This window comes from Dryobates pubescens, chromosome 19, assembly GCF_014839835.1.
Source record: "Dryobates pubescens isolate bDryPub1 chromosome 19, bDryPub1.pri, whole genome shotgun sequence".
Lineage (NCBI taxonomy): Eukaryota > Metazoa > Chordata > Aves > Piciformes > Picidae > Dryobates > Dryobates pubescens.
This window is the reverse complement of record NC_071630.1, coordinates 17514385-17536522: the sequence shown is the minus strand read 5'-3', so window position 1 is coordinate 17536522 and position 22138 is coordinate 17514385. Positions and strand designations below refer to the sequence as shown.

Here is a 22138-nt window from a genome sequence, read left to right as displayed (position 1 = left end):
TGTTACTTTCACATCCCCCACTGACTTAGAATATAGTAAAACAGATTCCTATTTTAGACACCTAAATTAGATGGTTTGAGTCTTGGGTTCTGTTCTGTGTTTTGGTATCATGCAAGCTGCTTTTGCTGTGTTTGATTTTATCATGCCCCATACAATTGTATCTTGAGTCTTTTCCCTGTCTTTTTCTACTATTTCTTATTTCTAACGAGCCTCTGCTTGCCATAGCATTCAGTTTCATGAGTAATTTATTCCAGTTCTTTTATTTTTTTTCAAGTGCAGTATTTTAGCTCTTCCTCTGTGCTAATTAAAAAAAAATAAAAAACTGCTACTTGAGAATTTTGGTCAGTTCATATTTAACAAAATAGCAGAAATGGGGTGGGGTTTTGTGCTGACAAGACTGTCTTGAGGTGGTGCAGAAAACTTACTTGTTTTGCCCAGGAATTTTGTACATTTCCAGTCATTGTACAGATTTTACTGAAAGCTATTTCTTGTTTACCGCTCTGAGTGGAGTATGTCTGGCTCTGCTTATCCTTTCTCTCAATGGCCCAAATGGAGCACTGTATGTTAGAAATTCAAAGAAGGACATTTTTGTTTATTTGCAGCTTTGGTAACTATTTAAAGACATTGTTCTCTTTCAAACTGTTGGTTTTTTGGGGGGTTGTTTTTGTTTCTGAGTGGTTTTGGTGTTTTTTTTTCCCCCTCTGCATTTTAAACCTTATTTAAATTTTGAAACTTCAAATTTTGGTCCCTACATATTTTGACACTTTTCCTTTAAAGTTGTCCTTGGTGGAGCACCCGGAAAGCTGTTAGCTAATCTTGCTTTTTGAGTGATGATTAACAAGCAGTGTCATGGTGGGTTTTAACCAGGGTTGATAAGATTTCAAGCTATGGTAAGACTCATCAAGGTCAAAATTACCACAGAAACAAAACCAGAACTGATTTTGCAGTAGCCTTAAATCAGATCATCTGAAATGTTCAACTTATGTTAAAATCTAATCTTTACATTCAGTAGATTCAAGTAGACATTCCAGACATACTGATTTGAGTGTGACCATTTCAGGGTTTATTAGAAGTCAAGGTAGAAATGCAACTCAGCATATTAAAAATTGAAGTTCCAATACTTTTGCCAGAAGAATGACACAAAATAACCTTTGGTCTTGGTCCACACATTACTGTTCCAACCCCAATCTGCCCCCCAGAAACAGCTGGCATAGCAGAAAGTTTCCAGCCAGCACTGCCACAGTATCTCTGAGTGACCCTCCATAAAGGAAAGGAACAGACTAGACTGCCTGACAGCCCCGTTTCTGTTCCTAGCTGACAAGCAAGACCTCAGACCTGGTTTGCAAATTCTGTAATGCTGCTTGGTAGTATGTGGCATAACATGGCAGCACTGGAGTGAGGCTCACAATCTTAAAATGCATGTTGCACAAGCCGAAGCGCATATTTTTAGGAAAACATTTGAACGAATGTATATGCATTTGAGATTCAGTAATCTGATTAATTTTCTAAGCTTAGAAATGCACGCAGGAAATAAATAGGATGAAAAAAAGAAGCCTTTTCATGTTCAGTGCAATACGAAGTAGTGTTTCTGTGTTACAGAAAAAGCATTTGTTGCTTTAATTATGATAAATATATCTCCAAACATTTTAATGCAGCTACCTTCAGGAGCGCAAATAGCGCATGATAAACTTAGGATATTGAGGCAAAATTATGTCTATCATCTTGCTCTTTTAAAATCAGCAGCAAAGCTCCTGGTGGCTTGAGGAGAGTCAGCATTTCACTGCAATGCCAATGTGACTGTGGTTTTGTGCATGCCACGTTGACTTGCTGTGGTTTGGCATATCTACATACCATATGACAAAAACAACACTTACCTCCTGAGCTGTAAAACTAGTTAAAGAGTGTTTGTAAAACTCTTGTGCAATGACCTATTAAGGATAAGATATCTTCTTGTGTTGACTCGCTGAAATCTTCCTTTCTCTTTGCCTCCGTCCCCCTCACTTGAACTACATACAGCACACGATTACAGGCTCCTACTATGCCTTTCAGAGAAGAATGAAGCTTCTGCAGTTTGGCCTGTGGTGATCAACTGGCCTGATCAACAGATAGTTTATGTATCCTATACAAATCATATGAATGCAAGTTTCAGACAAGCCAGACAAATAAGGTGGCAAGTACTGCTTATCAAGGACAGTTCCTTGATCACCATGTTGCATTCCATTTTTAGTCATGAAGACATGGGATAATTTTCTTGGAGTCATAAAAAGCTAAAATAATGAATTTCATGTTGATTGTAAGGAGTTGGAGATACAGAACATCAGCAAATGCATAAATGCATTGAAAAGTAGATAGGCAGTTGAAAAAAACCTTGATTAAACAGCTGATGTCATGTTTCCATTTTGACACAACTTCAGCAAGATTCTTTGTTATGAATAGTTGCATAGTTTAAACCCTGTTGTTACACATGGCACATGGTGACTAAGCATTTTTCTTCTGTTTTATTTAAATAAAGGCATTGGATAGAAAACTACTATTAATAGCTCAGAATGGATAAGTGTTGTTAATGATATTTAGAAATCTTTATGGACACTAAGTAAATGGAAACTACATTATAAAAACTATGGGGCTTTAGGCAAAAAGAGCAAAACTTTTCTGTATTCTGTGTTGTACAAGTATGGAAGATGGTTGTTTCCTATGGAATACTGCTGATGGAAGCAGTTCAGAATATAAGGAGCATCTTGAGGGAAATTACTGTACGTACTGTTCTTTAAGCAGAACATAAACATTTAAGATCTGATCCACAGTTTGTTGCAGTCAGTGCAAAAAGTGTTGGTTGAGTGACGTCCTATCTTAACATTTACTAGCTCTCATCCTCTCATCATAAACAAAAAGAACCCAAACAAGTCCAGGGTGAAATGTGTAAAATAGCCTCCTGAATTCCCTTACTAAGAACTGAAAATGTGGTCTATGAAAATAACATCATTTATAGAAAAGCATTTTTTGTACTCACTCTTGATCTGGGCCATAAGACTCATTTTGTAGGTTATCCTTCAGCTTGATTAGAGCTTCTCATCACATTTTTAGCCCTGAAGGGTTTCAGTGACGTAGAATTCATTGTTATAAAATATATGGACAAGGTCACTGTACTAGACACATTTGTTCTAAGCAGCAAGTAAAATCAAGCAGTTGAAAGGAAATGTTAACGAATTTTTTTCCCCCCCGTTACTAAAATACAGGAGCCACTGTCTGGGAACTGGTGCCCAGCCAGTCTGAGCAGTGGCCCCTGGCCAACTTTCCCCCTGGATGTTGTACAGTATGGAATATCCCTTTGGCTAGTTGGGGTCAGCTGTCCTGGTTGGATTCCTTCCCAGCATCTTGTGCACCCCCAGCCTGTTTGCTGGTGGGGGTGGTGAGACGAGCAGAAGAGGCCTTGACTGCTGAGCAGTAACTAAAACATGCCTGAATTATCAATCTGTTTTCCAGCATAAACCCAAAACACAGCCCCATACTAGCTATTGTGAAGGAAATTAACTCTATCCCAGCCCAAACCAGCACAGCAATGAGGTACTGTACCCTGTAAAAGTTTGGTGGTCATTTTGGTTTTGGTTTGTTTGTTTGTTTTGTCAGTGCTGGATTAAACTTTTGAAATGATGCAAAAGAAATAGTCTTGGACTTTCAGAACTCAAACCTAATGTGTTAATAAAATAACAGAAAACGTATGCCTGTTTGGTAAATCTTAATAAATAGCTGCCTAAATATGAATACTATCTCGTTTGCATTCAATAAGGACAATGCATTTGTTTGTATTAGAATAGTTGAACAGCTGTTACTGCCTAATTTATTTGCTCTATGAAGAAAGGCAGATAATTGTAATAGTTAATTGTAATAGTTGTTAGTTCTCTTGTATACTCATTAACTACTTTACAAGACACTGTTACTAGGCACAGCAGAGCCCTCTGCTGTTACAAATACCCTCTGAAATACCAGGGAGTCTTTTTGTGGTTTACTGTATCTGGACCTTCTCAGCTAAGATGAAAAATAAAAACCCCAAAGTAGTCACAAGGATTGGTTGTGTGGATCTGGTTTTGGTTCAGGAATGAAATCTGGATGTCCTGCCTACATAGAACACATTAGTGCTTTTCACAGCAGTCACAGTTTATATGAAAATAAATCTGTCTTGTCTTTGTGTATCTCTGCAGGAAGACCTCTGCTGGTAATGGATTGGTATAGACTGAAAACAATATACAGAGAGAAAAAGGAAACAAAACCCACTCACTGGGACAACTTAAATACTAAGGAGAAAAGGAAAAGGGCAAATCAGCCAATTCAGTAACTCTGTACTCATGCAGAAACCACAACACACACACTGGGGAGCCCAGGGTGCGCCCAAAAACATAGAAGAGTATGTTCTCATGCCTTGTGTGGGAACTGGGCTCAAGGTAGAGACTCGTGGAGAAGGAAGGATAGATAAAAATCAACAGGTTGTACTGCCACAGAAAAGTATATTGCAAATGATGTTTGACTCTTTATTCATCATACAGTGTTAGCAGTAAGGATGGGAAGGGCTGGCAAGACAAATTTGGAATCTGAAGGATACTATCTAGGGCATAAATGTAATTTACTTCTCAGACATTCAGGCCCTGCTGAGATAGCAGAAATCTGGTACTTTTCCTGTTGCTCTGGTCCCAGGAGTAGCATGGTTAAGGTTAGGCCATTAGGGTTAGGGTTAGGTTTAGGGCTAAGCCATTAGGATTAGGGTTAGGCCATTAGGGTTAGTGTTAGGATTAGGCCAGTGCTCTCTGAAGACATTGCAGTTTTCAGGGATGGAAATTTGTGTGTGTGACTGCAGTAAGGATGGCTTTATACTGGAGGCATTTAGTATATGCTTAAAACATTTCTAATTATATTTTGACCATATATAGTTTATGTTTTAATTGAAAGCATTGCACTTAAAGTCTAATTAAATGTGTTCCGGAATAGTTTAATAGGCATCCATCCTCTTTTGTTTTATGTAATTTATAGTGGAAGTGTTTAGATTATTGTTTTTACTTTTTACTCTGGCAAAAATATAAAGCTATCTGGAGCAATTACCTCCATCGGCATTTGTTTTACCACCCAAAATCAAATTACTTTGTGTTGGAGTAATGGGAAAGCTTCCACTTCAGCCAGTTGTGATACACAGGGTTTCTAATGGAAAACAGGTAGAAAACCCATCTACCAAACAGATCTTTGTGGTCATTTAAATCTCACAAATTTTACATTAAATCTCTTAATTAAGAAGAGGGCAAAACAACAACAAAGACACAGTACAGCTAGTCTATCGCTGGAATAGATTCTTTTCAGTGTCTTCAATTAATTTACATATACTAATAAACACACAAAGTTACAGGTATTTACATGAAAGACTTGTGAAATCAAGTACAGTGATAAGTACAAGAGTACAGTAATTGTACAAATACAAATAATAATCTTCATTTAGGGGGCTGTCTTCAAGGACTCTCAGTTCATTACAAGGTATGCCATGGTCTTCTATGATGTTTTGAGATGGCTTCTTCTTCAGGGTGACTGCTCGAGAAAGGGTGGTAAGATGCCCTTCTGGACTAGATGGGAAACGTGGAGCCTAAGCAGATTCTAAGTGATTAAAACCCTAGCATTTCACAGATTCATAGATTGCATCAGGTTGGAAGTGAGTAGGGACACCTCGAACTAGATCTGGCTGCCCAGGGACGCATCAAGTTTGATCTCAAAATCCAGTTTGTATTTGAAAAATAGCATAGTCCAGAGTTCTGTTATTCTGTTTTATCCAGGCCCTCCCATTGGAGATCAGTCCCTGTTAATCATAGAGATGTCAACAAGGGAAGATATTAAATGACTTCGAATTACTGCGCTTGGAGGCAGAACTGCAACCTCCTACTTCGAAAGGCAAATGCGAGAAACCTACTCTGATATTTGGTTTGAAAACTTAGAAAAGGAAGACTTTCCCCTAAAGTTGTCACCAGTGGACTTTGTCATATGAGAAGATTATAAAAATTACTAAGAGAAACCACATTTCACATTATTAAGGTGAGAATGTACCTCTTTACTGTTGTTTATTGTATCACACAGCTTTCTTGTGTTATCTTCTAACTGTTCAGATTTTCCTGGTTGCTAGTCTATCTCGCCTTTCAGAAGATGTTTCAGTTTTCACACTCTGCATTTTAGTGTGCACAGCAGTCACATCACGTAGACATCTGTAACAAAAACATATTGCTTACTTAGAGAATGTGTAGTCATTTATGAATTTGGAACTACATTTTCAAGTTTCACAGAACCCATAATAAATCAGCCTCAACAATTAAGCAGAATAAATCAAGCACTAGTGAGACTCAGACAAGCTTACTTGGAAACAGGATACCATGAGCTCTCTGATCTGTAGGGAAGGTCAACAAGATGCAGAAAAGTAAGACCTCAGAGCATTCATCTGTAGGGAGAATTTTACTCTATGACAAGTGCTAGTCTTTCTCTGCCTGAAGGAAGAATTGTCTGTTTAATCTAGGAAAAATTATTTGGGCTGTCCTGGCAGATTAATGAATACTCTCTCTAAATTCCTGTCCACGAAGAACTGACCAAATTAATCAAAGTAACTCAGTACTGAGCTAGTAGACAGTGTTAACATCTAAAGAATTGTAAAAGTCAGTTTAAAAAAGTTTATTGCAAACTCTTTTTAGGTGAATTTCCCCAAAAGAGATGTATAGACTAAAATCTTTAAGTCTTAAATCTGCCTCTCCTCTAATGTTTATTCTCTCAGTACTTTGGTGCAGCAAACTGCGTTCATCACTAAGCTACAGACATAAAAATTCTGTTATATCAGGCACAGAGCCAGCCTCCCAGATACACTCATTGCTACTCATGTGAAAGCATTACAGTTCTAGTACCATTCTTTAGCTTTTTCTTTTTTTTTTGGCAGATGTACTTCAGGCTATTTTAAACAGTAATTTTCAAACACAATTTCCTGGTCAGACTTTGCCTCACTTTCCTCCCGCAGGAAAAAAAAAAGAACGACAGAAAGACACGCAAACGTCTGTTAATAGCAGCAGCCTGATTGTCACTTCTTTTTATAAAACTCTGAATGATTCAGATATAAACATTTATTTTATTATTTATTTTTACAAACAGAAAGCTTTTACATGCCGTTTAAAGTTCCAGCTGAAGAGCCACACCTTGAAGGAAGTTTGGAGTTGAAATGAGTATTTCTATCTGCTGTATTTATTTAAAAATGCATTTTATGAGGAACAGAAAAGTGCACTACGTTTACGTTAAACTGTTTTAGGTGAGATAGAGAGAAAAATTAACATAGAAAAATTAAATTTCCTAATGGAAAACCATCAAATCTGCAATCGTAACAACTCTTCGTGACGATGCTAACCGCAGAAACACCAGGCTCCTAAACATAAAGAAGCAGCAGGCAATAAGCGCCCCCTCAGCTTCAGCCCTTTTCTGAATTGAGATGCAGACCGAGCGAGCCGGATTTAACACTTCTGCCTGCTTCTGCCTGCTAGTGTAACCTCGTCCGGCTGCTTGCGGGGCACAAGTAGCAGATAGGCAATGGCGCTGTCCTGTCATCGCCTCAAATTAAACATGACCTTGAAAATATGCGAACCAAGAAGCAATTCAGTTTGTGCCCAGCTTTTAACCACACCGAAAACACCCGAGAGGAGCGATGACGCTCGAGTCCCGGCAACGCTGAGCCGTCTGAGGCGATGACGGCGAGAAGTTAGGCTCGGGACGGGTCCCACAGCCCAGGGACCCCAGCCCAAATTAGGCTCGAGGAGGGTTCCACACGCCGGGGACTCCGCCGCCGACTATCCCCCGATCTTCCCTGGGCACCCAAAGCACAGAGAACAACGGCCTGACCGCCCACGCGCCCGCTCACACAGCCGCGCGCACGCGCCCCACCCCAGCTCTGCCGTGGGCGGAGCCTATACGGCGGCGGCAGCGACTCCTTTGTCGGAGGCCGCGCCGGCGGCGGGTGGCGTTTGCTGAGGTTCTTGCAGGCTCCGAGCCCTGCCCTCTCCTCCCGCCCTTCGCAGCAGCCACGGGGCGGAGCAGAGCGGCGTGGCGCGGCAGGGGCAACAGCAGAAGCAGCAGCAACGAGTATGTCCTCGAGTAGGGCCAAGAAAGTGAAGATGGCCACCAAGTCCTGCCCGGAGTGTGACCAGCAGGTGAGGTGTTTGGCGGGCCCGCGCCTCTCCAGGCCCGTCCTTGTCGGGAAGGGGATTAGTGACAGCGGCGCTTGTTGAGGGGTTGGAGCGCTGGCTTCTCTGCTTCTGCCCATCCCGAAGCAGGGCGCGGAGCCCGCTTCGCCAAGCTGGCTGCTCTTGGCTGGCAGGCGGGGTGGGCGCCCTGGGCCAGAAGGGTTCGACAACTACTTCGTCGAGGACAGGTGCTCGTGCCGTTGGGGCTCTGGTGGAGGGATGAGAACCGTGGGCGGAGCACGGGCAGTAGGCTTCAGCCACCTTGGATAGGGTTCGAACCCCCTCGGCTGCGGCCGGTGGCGGGACTGCGGGACACGCTTCCTCTACGCTGCTCTGCTGCTCCGCGCCCTGAGCCACGGTCTCTCTCTGACAGCATCTCCTGGGGAGCGGCACTGCCGACTCCGCTTTGGCCTGTTCTGCTGGGGCACGGAAGGTGTGCGCTGTGCCTCTCTGCCCTTTCGCCCAGCCGGGTGGAGTTAGGAGACTGCTTGCAGCCGGTGTCGCCGCCGGGCTGTGCCGTGCCGACAGGCTGCCGCGTTAGCACACGTTGCCTCGTTTCCTGTTTTCTTTCTGTCGGCTGTGGTTGCTCCTTGATAGCTACTGCTGCAGATTGTGCGTTTGCAACATCGGTGCGAGAAGCTGTCGACTGAGCTCCCTGCTTTTGAGGGAGAAGGGGCGGGGGGTGGGAATTGAAGTGTCTCCGTGCCGCTGGGAAGCGGTGTTTATGTGGGGTAAATAATGGTTGCCTTTGCAAGTCTCTGCTTGGAATGTGGATTAAATATCCTGCTCCTCTTACAGGGTGGCGTAATAGGTACGTTATGCTGAAGGATTTGTGTGTGCCGTGCAGGATTGTTTTTGTGCTTATTGTTTAGTAACTATGCAATTTATTAAAAATTAACTTTATCAAATGCAGTTTGGCCTTCGGATGACTAATGTGCCTGAGGCAAGCTGAGAGAGCGTTCAGTTGTGTTGTTTTCTCATGGAGTAGTTTAGAAATCGCAAAATTGAGACCTCTGATGCAATTTCTGTCATGCAGTCCAAGTGTATAGGTGAATTGTTTGTCTCGCTGCAGTTTTGTGTACAAAATGGAGTACTTAAACAGTAATAACAGCTGATTTCACTACTGCTGTATCACGAGCCTGTCTTCATTTAGGCTTTTTACTGGTAATGATGTTGCTATTAAAAAATAGGGCGGTTTGTTCCAGCAGTGCTTTTCTGCTGGAACAATAGCACTGCATAAGCAGCTGTGGGGCTCAGGGTAGGGGCAGAGGCTCTTGCATGTAATCATGGGAGACGTGTTTCTGCTGTTCGACCCTGAAGCCTGACTGGTATACACTGTGGTACTTTAAAATACTTTCAAAAGTACTCTCATATAATTTTTCTTTACTTGGAGAGACTTCAAAAAAAGAGTCCTCTTATTTGTTCTGACTTGCTTACTTTTTATGGTGTTTCCACTCATCCTGGAACATTTTGGAACGTTAAGCTGTGGGGGGGCGTCTTTTCGTGTTTTGAGCAATAGCCGAGCCACTGCAAATGCTCACATATTAAACACGTCACTGGAGTACTGTTTCTCAGGAAAGATGTTGCAAGTTCGGGTTATTCAGTTCGCGAAAGGAGAAACTAAAATGAGTGACAAGTTGAATATGAGTGGTTGAGGGGTTTTTTGGGGTTCAGTTGTGTGTTCTGTTTTTTGAGTTGTTAAAATGAATGCAGTCAGTGTTAAACCACCAGCAATAGCGAGAGTGGATAAAAAACCCAGGCTTTTTAAGCTGACGCTGAAACTTTCACTTTGTGTGCTTTAAAACTAAAACACATGATCTGCATATGTGAGTGTAGTTTTTCTGTTAGCAGCTCCCCTGTGGCTAGCGTGGAATTAACATGCGTACGTGCCCTGCCTTGGCGCAAGCATTGCCCGTAGGACCTTGTTTGCCAGTTTCAGATGTTTGGGAGGGCAAGAAACTAAAACCTAGAGTACAAGTCAACCCTTTAGAGAGTGTGGGGAAGCTCTTGTGTGACTCTTAAGTGGTTGTGTCCTGTACTAGCCTTTCTTAAATTCTTCCATAAACAAGAACTTTGCATTTGTTTCTGATTTCTTTACAAGACGTGGCATGCATGGAAATATTTAGACAGCTACAAACATCGGAACATAGCATTAAGTAATTCCTCTTAGGCTTGGTAACACTTCTGTTATTATTTAGATAATCTGTGATTGCTCTTTAGATGTTTTTAGAATTAAAACCGTTTCAATTATGTTTTCGCAAACAAAGCAGGGTCAGATTAAACTAAGGAGCCTGAAGTATTTGCAGTCTATCAGAAGACTTAATTATCAATTCTTAATTTAGCTTCAGCTAAACTTTCTTGTGAGAGAAGCTCAATTTCTTTTTGGTTAGGAAAATGTAAAGCAAAGTAAAATAGTGTTTGTAGGATTATGTTGTTTAATTGTTACAGGATGTTATCAATGTAGGTCTTCAAAGGATAACTGATACGTTTCAATGAATAAGCCCCTTCCAACACACCTACATGCCAATCCTGTAGGACTAGAACAATATTTTTCTCTCAAACACAGTTAAATCAATGAAAAAATGTTGGGTCTGTGCCAAGCCCCTTGGGTGGGTTTTCCCAAAATTGTTTTTTTTTGGACTGAGCCTGGGATAATAATTTCTTTGGAGTGACCCAAATGTTCCAAAATGGCTTTAAATGAAACTTCTGTATCACCTTGACAATACAGGCAAAGTTTCTGCTGGACAGTGGGCTTTGTACTCTTACACTGACATATGAACAGAGAGATAAGTGTGCACACAAGTCTACTAAATTCTGGGATTTAAGGTTCAGTAAACCTCCATTGCAATCGTTCTTTTGATGTCACTCACAGAATTTGAAAGTCTGCGGTTGTGTAAAACTTGCATCAGAAGTCTACCTCTAAGCCATTCGTAGGGTGAAGTATGCGAATTAAGATGTGCTTCAGAAACCAAAATTATTTGTTCCAAGTAGCAGGTAAATCCTGCTTTACAAATTCATGTGCTAATTTGACAGGTTTTTCCTAGTCAGTAGAATGCTGGAACTTGGTTCTCCTGCCTGTGGTAAAGTTGGGCAGCAGTCGTGGTTCTCTACCCCTGTTTGCTTCAATGGGTACTGGTAGACTTGTAGAGACACGTTTTAACTACATTTGAGACATTACCTTCTGCTTTTTTTTTCCCCCCTATGTTATGCTTCAACATGACTTAATTTTAATGTGTTGTGTAAATCTCTTCCAGATCTCTGTTTAAACCTGCTTTGATTTGTGTTTTCAGTTTTAAACCTAGTCAAGTATGGTGTATGTCTTACTACTTTAAAAGATCCTAGAAGATCTTGGCTTTAAATGATGGTAATGAGGTTTATAATCTATCAGCATCACTTTAATTGCTCTGAGAAAGATCTTTTGTTTGGTTGGTTTTCTTCTTAGTTTTTCATGCAAGTGTGGCATTTTTAGATTCTTCTCACCTTAAGCTGTGTTACACTGGGGGAATTTACTGCTCCTGACTGTTCAGCTGATCAGGAGGAGCCCTGTAGTCTCTGACTCCTCAGACGGCAGTCAGCTTTTGACTAGCTGTGGTAGGTTATTTGCATTTTGAATTAACAACGTCTTTCCATAACTACTCGGACTTGTCTGTGGCGTTGTTGCAGTGTGGTACAAATACATCTGTTTTGCTTCGGGTTCTGTTGTGCCTCGTGTTTCAAACTGCTGCTGCTTTCCATAGGAGTCCTTTCAAATGCACCTCGAAGTAAATGTGTTCAGAACTTACTGACAGTTTTAACTCATACTTTTCCTTCTCTTTTGTTGAAGTAAATGCAGGAAGCAAAACTGGGAATGCCTGACTGATTTGACTGGGGATATTTGAGAACTCAGAAGAGCACTTGTATTTCTGTTCTAATTTATCCTTGCTTTGCCACTGTCGATTTTCCCTCACTCCCTTTCTTACAGTCTGGGGATAAGGGTGCAACAACTGTGCATTTCAAGCTTGATTTCTAACAACTGCATAAAGAAAAGTTTTGGTGGGTGATTCACAACACAACGTGGTTTTAGTGCTTTTAAATACAATTGTAAAGAGGTGCAGGCTGTAGTTTGCAACACAGACAGTGTAAAGAGGCATCTCTGAGGACAAAATGTGGGTTACTATTATTTTTTTCCTAAATTTGACAGGAATTTTGTCATAATTTGAAGTTACCTGAAATATCTGTCATTTGTTTTTCCAGGTCCCTGTTGCATGTAAATCGTGTCCCTGTGGCTACATATTTATTAGCCGAAAACTCCTACATGCTAAACGTGCTGAGAGATCACCACCCATCACAGGTAATACTTGGAGATGAAAGAAGGGGACAGCAGTTCTTACCCCTTATCTTTCGGAGGCAAAGCATTGGGTATTTTACTACTTTGTGTACGCTGACTGTTGTAATTGCACTTTACCTTGAATTTGTGGATGGTGGACTTTGAATATGTTACTTTTTGTGGAATTTTGAGGGTGGAAGAAGCTGGTGTTTTCAGTCGTGAACTTGTGATGTTGATGTTTATTCTGTGTATTTTCTTGCTGTGCACATCGGTCGCTATGCGAAATAGCTCAGGACAGAATGCTTTCTGTTAATGCTATTTGAAGCTAAATGTCTGGAGGTGCCAAAGGGATCAGATTTCAGAGTCCATGCTGATGTAAACTATTTTTTCTGAAAAATAAATTGGTCATCTGTTTAATCTAAAAGCAGCTGAGTCTTCTCTCTGCATGTGTTAAATTTAAAAATAGTGTCTTTTTTGTGTGTGGTATCTTCTGTTATTCATGGGCATAGTAAGAAGTTGGTTGAATGTACATTCTGGCATGATTAACATTCTTGTGCTCGTTTTTATCACTCCCTGCAATAGTAGTAGGAGTTACTCAGAACCAGCACTTGTCAGAGAAGACTTAAAAAACAAAAAAAAAGACAGAAAAGTACCTGATCTGTTATGTTTGCTTCTTAAAATTATCCATCAGGCCTATGGAATGGAGGCTTAAGTATTTCAGCTTTTCAATCACTATTTTGAAGGGTGCTCGTAGTTTTACTGTCTGGTAGGAATAATAGGATGTTAAGCTAGATAACTGAACTTCAGAGGTGGGGGGAGGTTGAGCAATGTCTGTGACAGCTTGGAAGTGTTGGTCGATTCTCTTTCTGCTTCCCCAGTTTTTGGTTGGTAATTAAGAAATGAAGCTGGTGGTTATAACCCAGTAGAGCAGAGCTCTTGTATAATTCAGCTTTGTATGCTCGAAATGAAATAGGGGAAGGAGAGCCCCACACAGAAATACATGCTGGGGACCACTGTACTGGAAGGCAGCTTTGCAGGAGAGGAGCTAGGGTCCTTGTGAACAGCAGGTTGTACATGAGACTGTGGTGTGTTCTTACGGCAAAGGAAGCTTATGATGTTCTAAGGGAGGAGATACTCCTCTACTTGATGCCAGTGAGGCCACACTTTGAGTGCGGTCTGGTTCTGGGCTGTCCAGTACAAGGATACTTGGACAAACTGGAGAGAGTCCAGTGAAGGATCACAAAGACGGTGAAGGGACTATAGCATCTTTCTTTTGTGGAAAGTCTGAGAGATCAGCCTGGAGGAGAGAAGGCTCAGGGGAATCCTGTCAGCATGTATAAATACTTGAAGGATGAGTGTAAAGATGGAGCCTGAGTCCAGTGGTGCCCAGTGATGGGATGAGGTAATGGGCATAAACTGAAAACACCACCTGTTCGCACTGAATATCAGGAAACATTTTGTTACTGTGAGGATGATAGAGCACTAGCTCTGTTTTTCCAGAGATTATGTAGATTCTTCATACTTGGCCACCTGGCTATGACTCTGGGCAACTGGCTTTTTGTCCAACCTTTCTGCTCAAGCAGAGCCGCAGGTTGGTCTTCAGAGGTCTTGTGTTGCGAAATGCATTTGAATTAAAGGGTTGATCCTTGTAATTGACAAGTGAATTGTTGTTCTGGATCTGACACCTGAATTTCTGCATGCATGTCATGCAGGTATGATTGTTCTGTCAAGATGTAGACATCTAATCTTTTTTTTTTTTTTTTCCCCCTAAGAATTTTAAAGAAAAAAGCTGATTGGGTTGGATAAGTATTATGAGTAAGTTAAGAGCAAAGATGAGAGCAACCCTAGATCATACCGTCTCTATTCATTTGCACAGAAAACAAGAGTGAGGCCAAAAGGAGACGGACAGAGAGAGTTAAGCGAGAGAAGATAAATTCTGCAGTAAATAAAGACTTAGAAAACCGAAAAAGATCCAGGTCTAACAGCCATTCAGATCATAGCAGACGAGGAAGAGGAAGACCTAAGAGTGCGTCAGCCAAAAAGCACGAGGAAGAAAGAGGTATGAAAACTGGAGAAATATGTTAATTGGGTTTTCTTTCTGTGTAAAGACATTTTTATATCAATAAACCTTTATGCTATCCAAACCGTTTAAGTAACTAGACCAGTTCAGCCAGTACCCAGTATCTTCATATGTGGAAGAGACTGTTTCACAAGTTCAGAGGCCTCTGGTTTTGTTTCAGTGTCTGGAGCGAACTATGAAGAACTAGTCTGCGTTTTAGCTACCATATCAAGTTTCAGTATGTAGGCTGAAAGCCATTGGACTGTGGTGCTTAGTAGTTGTTTGTGGTGGTGTGTTTTTTCTTTTCTTTCTTTCTTGTTTTGTTATTTGTTGTGGTGGTGCTTGGGTTTTTTTGTTGTTTGTTACTGCTGCCCTTCATCGTAAGGACAAACAATATAATGATGCGTGTTGTCAAGAGTGGTTGTAACTGGATGGCTTAAAAGGTACTTGAAACCTTTTGGAGGGTCAAAGTAAAAAAGGGCATCTTGAGTCACTACTAGGACCTGAATTTTTATCCCATGATTCTGGAGAGTACTCCTCTAGAGGAAAGAATTTCTCCCTGACTGTTAAGGTTTCTTGGTGACTTGCTGTTCTTAATCTTTAGACAATAAAGAGACACTGACATGCATTAGAGTAATTTTGGAGCCCTTCAAGTATGTGACTGTCATTTAGGGTTCCTGCTTTTAAGAGTCTGTTGACACTACATTTGCTATCACGGGTTTCTGAGACCCTAATTTTAGGCCTGAATAATCAATACAAAACATACCATGAACTTCAAAAGGCTACAAGGTAGGTAGGAGGGGCAAGAACAAGACTTGATAGAAATATTTACATCATGTTCTTAAAACTACTGAAACCTGCAAGCAAACCTTCTGGCACACCTCAGGAATCTAATTGTTTTTTTCCCCTGCCACCTTATTTGTTAACAACAAATGGGTGTTAATCCATGTTGCAAAGGGAGTTCCTTTACCTTCTAATTTAGCAAACCCAATTTTGTTGTCTCTGCTCTTTAATGTAAATCTTTCTTAAAGTTTCTTTCCTTTAAAATCAAAGTATAAAATGGAATTTATTATTGGTTTGGTGCTTTGCCTATGGAAAGGGAAGATGTAATTTGATTTCTGCATGGCAACTGCTTTACTGTAATAGCAATACTCATATATCTAATCTCTTCACTGCTGCATGTGACCTACTGGTATATGTTGCTAGACAGAACTTCACCATTTGTAATTTATCCAAGCTAAACTCTATTTAGCACCTATGGGATAATTTGTAGGGGTTTTACTGCCAGTCTAGTTCATACACAGTATTGTTTTGAATATTCCTGCAAGCCAATTGGGTTGCCCTCTACAAGTAAATCTTCTTTCCTGCCCCTTAAAAAAAAAACAAAGAGGAAAACCATCTAAGCAATCAAAAGAAAAGATCCATTCTCTTAATGTGTGTTTTATAGTCTCCAAAAAGCAAGAATTTGAAACCATGAGGGGTATTTGAGAATGTTTTCCCATCCCCAGGCTGAACGCTGTTGACCTCCTGCTGCATGCTCCAAAGTGTGACAATATGGCAATGCTCTGAAGCAGAAGCCTAGAAATCTGGATTCAGTGAGATGTTTGTGTAAGCGTGTGTATGATGGCTGTTCTGCCATTCAGTGGGACCTGGACAGGCTGGAGAGTTGGGCAGGGAGAAATTTAATGAAATACAGCAAGGGCAAGTGTAGAATCTTGTATCTGAGAAAGAACCACCCCATGTATTAGTATAGGTTGGGGACTGACCTGTTAGCAGTGCAGAGGAGAGGAACCTGGGGGTCCAGGTGCATCTAAGGGTGATTGTGAGCCAGCAGTGTGCCCTTGTGGCCAAGACGGCCAGAGGAATCCTGGGGTGTATTAGAAGAGGTGTGGTTAGTAGTTTGAAAGAGGTTTTCTTCCCCTTCTACTTTCCCCTGGTGAGGCTGTATCTGGAATATTGTGTCTAGTTCTGGACCCCTCAGTTCAAGGACAGGGAACTGCTTGAAGGAGTCCAGCGGAGAGCCACAAGATTATTAAGGGAGTGAAACACCGTTTTTACAATCAAGGCTGGGTCTCTAGATTGGAGAGGAGGAGACTGAGAAGTGAGCTCATTAGTGTTTATCAGTATGTTAAAGGAGAGTGTCAGGAGGATGGACCCAGGCTCTTCTCAGTGTCCAATGATAGGACACGGGGCAATGCTGGAGGATGGGAGGTTCCACATGAACAAAAGGAAAAGCTTTTTTCATTGTGAGGGTGACAACACTGGAATGGACTGCCTAGAGAGGTTGTTGAGTCTCCTCTCAAGACATTCAAAATTCACCTGGACACATTCATGTGTGACCTCCTCCAGATGATCCTCCTTTGGCATGGAAGTTGGGCTGGATCTTTCAAAGTCCTTTCCAGTCTCTAATGTTCTGTGATTCTGTGTTTTTGTGGTGTTTGGTGGTTTTTTGGTGGTGTTCCCCCCCCCCCTCCCCCAAGCTGAATTTCACTTGAGAAGATTACCTTCATCTTCTTTTCCTGTCCTACCATTGTCTTTACTTAGCATTGTGACTACTGCTGTTTTCTTCCTCAGCCTCTTCTGTGGAGTTGATAGAGAGCTTGGGTTCACACCCATTTGTAATTATCTTTGCTCCTCCCCAGTACAGCACACCTCAAGGTTTAGGATTCAGTGGGTCTAGGATATTTTCTTTCTTCTGACTTATTTCTGATTATGTTGGACTGTAACATTTGGCAATTATTTGTCAGATTTCAAAACAAAGTTGATATATGTGGTTGTCATGACAGTAAAAATTCAGTGGAGAACCCATCATCTTGTAATTACTATAAAAGGGACAATGCTAACTTGTTTTAAAGTAACTTACAAAATTGGCTTATGTGCAGTATAATTAGTGGATATTTCAGAAATATCCCTTTACCAAAGCTGCTGCTTGGTAGTGCTGTTTGCATAAAAGCATGGTAAGCAACTCTAATTCTACAGTCAAGGAGGTTTTTATGTGACTCACTGCTATTCCTTGTATCAATCTGTATAGTGTTCAAAGTCAGCTCTGAGGTGGCTCTTAGTGTTATATTGTAAGTATCTTATTTCATTGCCTGTTCTGTATTTCTGGGATATTTGGGTACATGTGACTTGGTGATAGGCATTGTGCTGTTCCTTCTGCAAAAGACTTGAAAAGAGGCCTGCTGCTTCTAAAACTTAAATATTTGGTGCCTCTTAGACTTCTGCAATGCTTAATTCAATGGTAGAGGAAAACCAGGAAAACAGAAAATACCTGAATGATGATAATGTCATCTGGCCATGTGAGGGCCACTCAGTTGTGAAAATTATCTTCCTGAGAACACCCATGACATCTGTAGCTTTGCTACCTAGCTTGTCATGCTCTTTGCACACCTATCATGCTTGTTGTCAGTTAGGTCTGTGCCTTTGACTAGCTCTTTTGTATCCTCCTTGACTGCATTATGTTAAAGCAATAAGCTGCAGGATTCAGCAACAGTTAAGAAAAATAGGAGAAGCCAAGGGCTGTTTTCCCTGCAGATTTAGTAAGAAGGAATGAGGAGTGAGGAAAGAGGAAGCTTATGTAGGCTAAGGGGGTATGGCAGAATGCTGGGACACACAATGTTTCAGAGCCACAGGGTGACCTTGGAAAATAGGAACTTCCTGCGGGTTTGTGTTGTCAAAATAGCCATTTTATTCTCTGGGAGAAATGCTTGAAGAAATTTTGCTATTAGAAATGTGTGATAATTTGAGATTTTTGTGGTGGTGGTGATGTTTTTTTGTTTTTCTGTGTTGGACTGTGATGCACAGTCAGACTGTTTCCCAGCCTGCCTTGTTACCTAGGTATGCTGGAGGAGATATAAGGATATGTACATTTCAGTATCCTGACAAAACTTAAGCTGATTTAAATGTCTTGACCCAAGTTTTCATTTCCAGCAATTTCCACCTGTATTTCTTGTACATTTGCTTGTCTGATGTGTACATCTGAAGGGACTTTTTATCTTCAGTAGTGCAACTCAGAACTTTGAGTTTAGAACTTGTAGAAAAATTTAGGGGGAAGGATCCATATTTGATTTATATGTAATAACAGTTTTAAGGGCTGTGGGTCTGGTGGGTTGCAGGATATCTGCAGTTGTGAGAGGCATGCACCAGAGACTGAATATTTTTGCCTAAATGGCCTCCTAGTTGTATGTCAAGAGACATAGTATCTTTCATACCTTACCAAAATGGTATTGTGATTTTGTAAGACAGTCTGCTAACAAGTGAGTCAAAACTACTTTCAGGTAAGACTGAAAACAAAGTTTTAGTGTCTGTAGGAACCACAGTATCTTATGAAGAGTGTATGATAAAATGTCATGCACAGGTGTGAGCTCTCTGTTACTGATAACTGTGTCTGGTTTAGGGGTGCATAAAGCTTGAAAGGCTGTCTTAATCCCTGATACTATATTTGCTAACAAGATGTAATTTTTTGCAAGCTGAAATCTCAGAACAAGCCAGTGCTTTGGGAGAATAAGGGGAAGAGGAAATGAGAATTCTTTTTGCTAAGAGCTCTACTGTCTGATAACAGTAACAAGGGGGGGGGAAAAAAGGCATAAATTTTGCTGAGTGCTGACATGCTCAGGTGGTGGCTGTATGTGTTTGGATCAGGAAGTTTGAAATAAAAAGGAGAGGTTTAGATATGGACAATAGAAAAAATTAGATGTGGAATAACCAGTGTGTGTAGTGTGTATGTTCAGAACAACTCCCAGCATTGTTAACTTGTAGATGGTGGAGGGAGGAACTGGAGCAACCTAAGCTGAGCATGCATATAGAAACTGATTGGTTGTAAACTACAGGGTAGGTCTTGCAGTGAAGCTCAGTTCCTTAGATTTCATTTCAGACTCAATACACTAAAGAATATTGTCTTCATGTGGCCAGGGAGCTGGCAGAAATTACTGACATTCCAAGTATCAAACATGCTTTGATTTGTCTTCCTTTGCTAAGCAAGGTGCTTGTGTTTAGATAAGTAACTGATGACATAATTGTGTGTCCAGGCTCCTCACGAAGCAATTTTACTTGCAGGGAAGGGTGAGTTTGTGCATGACAAAGTTGTCTAGAAGTCTTCAATATATCAATAGTAAATCAGAATACAGTGGTAAAGAATTTTTCAGTTTCTCCCCCTTAGTTGTGCAGTGCAAACACTTGACTTCATGTGGAAGGCAGTCTGTTGGAAAATGTCTGTACCTGTAACACAGATGTGAAGCCAAATCTATTAATGTTGTTATGAATGTGAACCCATTGAAGGAGTAACTGTGGGTAGGTGGAGATGCGAGGTACTGGGCTCTTTTTCCACATGGTGCTTTCTGTTTTTCTCCAATGCAATTTTGTCTTTCACTGACTCATTGTTGATTTAGATTTCATGGTGAGCGGCCTACCAGAGTGTGCTGTGGACAAAAATAGGTGCGTGTGTGTTAATGAGACAGAGGGGTCTGTCAGGCAGGCATTGTGTTACAATTGTAAGTTAGTCCAGGCCACTGCAGAACTTTGGTTTAGAAATGGAGTTCCACAGCTGGACGCTGAACTTAAAGCTCTATATGTAGTCCTCTCTTTTTTTGTGTCTACAAGCCGGTCATCTGCTGACAAAGCTGGGGTTTCGTTTGTGTTTTGTTATTTTTCCTTGATTATTTTCTTTTTCTCCTTTTTTTCTTTCTTAATGGGTTGTGTCAGCTACCCATAGGATAGAAATAGTCATCATCTGGAATAAGTGGTATTTCTGAAATTATTCTGACTTTTTTATATGCTACAATGTAATTTGGTACACCAGAGGACTGCAGTGTGCTAGCTTTGTGATGGCTTGCTGTTGTGTGTCTGTAGTGTTGGAAAAGCCAACATTAACAGAAGGAATTCAGAGGCTTTCACTTGCTCATCACGTCTTTAGCATTGTTCTGTATCTGGGATGAGATTGAAAGTCTGCAGTATAGGAACTCCTGTAGTGTTCATGTTGACAAATTTGGATCCTGGATTCTACCATGTACCTGCTCTTCGGATGCTGTAATGTAACTCTTGGATTTCGGTTACTTAAACTAAAATAGGGACACACACACACACAATTATGTTTAATGAGGATATTGAATTTTTTTCTTCCTCACCCCCTGTGAATATCTCTAAGTAAAAACAAAGCAAACCGCCCCCCCCAAACCCCAAAACACCAACACCCAAAACACCACCAACACAACAAAATAACCAACAATGAAAAGACCAAAGCATGTATAAAACCCACAACCCAACCAACTCCACTCCTCCCTACCCCCGTGCCCTAAAAACATATAAGTATAATGCTAATGACTTACTCTTCCTACATCATTAAAGAGAATTCAGTCATAATTTTGGGTGACTAACTTTGTGACTCCTTCAGCATCTTCATTCCTTCCTCCTCTCTTTCAATCCCTCCCTGCGTAGGAGATGATTGTTTAATTTCTTTTCGATTCAGTACTCCATTCCACGTAATTTATTAACTTCTGTGTAATGTGCATTAACTTCAGGTAATGGAAAAAACATCTAATAGTGACTTTTCTTTCTTCTACAGAGAAACAAGAAAAAGAAGTTGACATGTATGCTAACCTTTCAGATGAGAAGGCCTTCGTATTTTCAGTGGCCTTGGCGGAAATAAACAGAAAAATTATCAATCAAAGACTTATTCTGTAACTTGTAAGCACAATCTGCTGCATTTCCATGCAGAATGGCTAGCTTATTTCCAAGGTGTCATGGACTCTCAGAAAGTGTGTTGTCTGCACCAACAAGGACCATAGTATTTCTTGTTAAAATTCTGCTGCTGTTCTTGGAAATGAATTGTTTCTACAAGTCAGAGAAAAAGTGTTCACGAGACTGTGCTATGAAAAAAAAAAATAATCAGAAAGCAGATATGTTTGACGGCTCGAAGACAAATGATAGACAAATGCACAGAGAGACTGCACCCATTCCAGAGCACTTCTTTTAAATTTGCTGCCAGAAATGCAATATTTTAAATATTTTCCAGAAATAAATGATTTTCCTTTCAAAGTATATATTTCAGATTTTTTCAGCTATATTGCAGTTTACATATGTACAGTTCACATAACTTTTTAATAAATTGATATGCCAATATTTTATTGAAGTGGGGTTTAAGTACATTTGTGTTTGCTTTAATCCTCTTAGGAATCTGGTGTTCATCTTAGGGATGACTATGAATTTGTGGGTTTGGGTTGTTTTTGGGTTGGTTTTTTTTTTTAATATGTGGGATAGAATTCTGATAGGAAGAAAATTAAAGCAGTTTCATTTGGGGGTTTATTCTGCTTGACAACTTCCTATCGTTGATGAATTTTTCTCTAGACAATTACTTCCTGCTACATAGTGTTTCAAAACTCATGTATACTTTTCGGGGTCAGACTCCTGAAGTTTGAGAGTTAAGCACTTGTTTTGTAACAGCCATTTGCTGGGTGTTTGCCTTGTCCAGTTGGTAAGTATTTCTCCCATACTCTTTCTTGGCTCATCATTTACTGAAGAAGGACAGTAGCAGGCATCAGAGAG

General features: G+C 40.7%; 1 protein-coding gene across 2 annotated transcripts; it reads left to right on the top strand.

Annotated features, from left to right (window-relative positions):
* The first annotated feature begins 7984 nt into the window (after nucleotides 1-7984).
* Nucleotides 7985-21471, top strand: C19H16orf87 (chromosome 19 C16orf87 homolog). Of its 2 annotated transcripts, XM_009906692.2 has the most exons (4): nucleotides 7987-8201; nucleotides 12468-12564; nucleotides 14417-14599; nucleotides 21159-21471. In XM_009906692.2, exons 1-4 carry the CDS (start codon nucleotides 8136-8138, stop codon nucleotides 21275-21277), a joined length of 465 nt encoding a protein of 154 aa, XP_009904994.1. In that variant the 5' UTR covers nucleotides 7987-8135; the 3' UTR covers nucleotides 21278-21471. The 2 variants fall into 2 exon arrangements, with proteins under 2 accessions (XP_054026060.1, XP_009904994.1); XM_054170085.1 differs by lacking the exon at nucleotides 14417-14599 and having other exon boundaries at nucleotides 7985-8201.
* Nucleotides 21472-22138: the final 667 nt, after the last annotated feature.

What these genes read in the sequence shown, in the direction of transcription:
- C19H16orf87 (XM_009906692.2), top strand. Translation starts at nt 8,136, where the DNA reads ATGTCCTCGAGTAGGGCCAAGAAAGTGAAGATGGCCACCAAGTCCTGC. An exon ending in GAGATCACCACCCATCACAG is followed by an intron (nt 12,565 to 14,416) that starts GTAATACTTGGA and finishes TCATTTGCACAG; the next exon opens with AAAACAAGAGTGAGGCCAAA. An exon ending in AAAGCACGAGGAAGAAAGAG is followed by an intron (nt 14,600 to 21,158) that starts GTATGAAAACTG and finishes TTTCTTCTACAG; the next exon opens with AGAAACAAGAAAAAGAAGTT.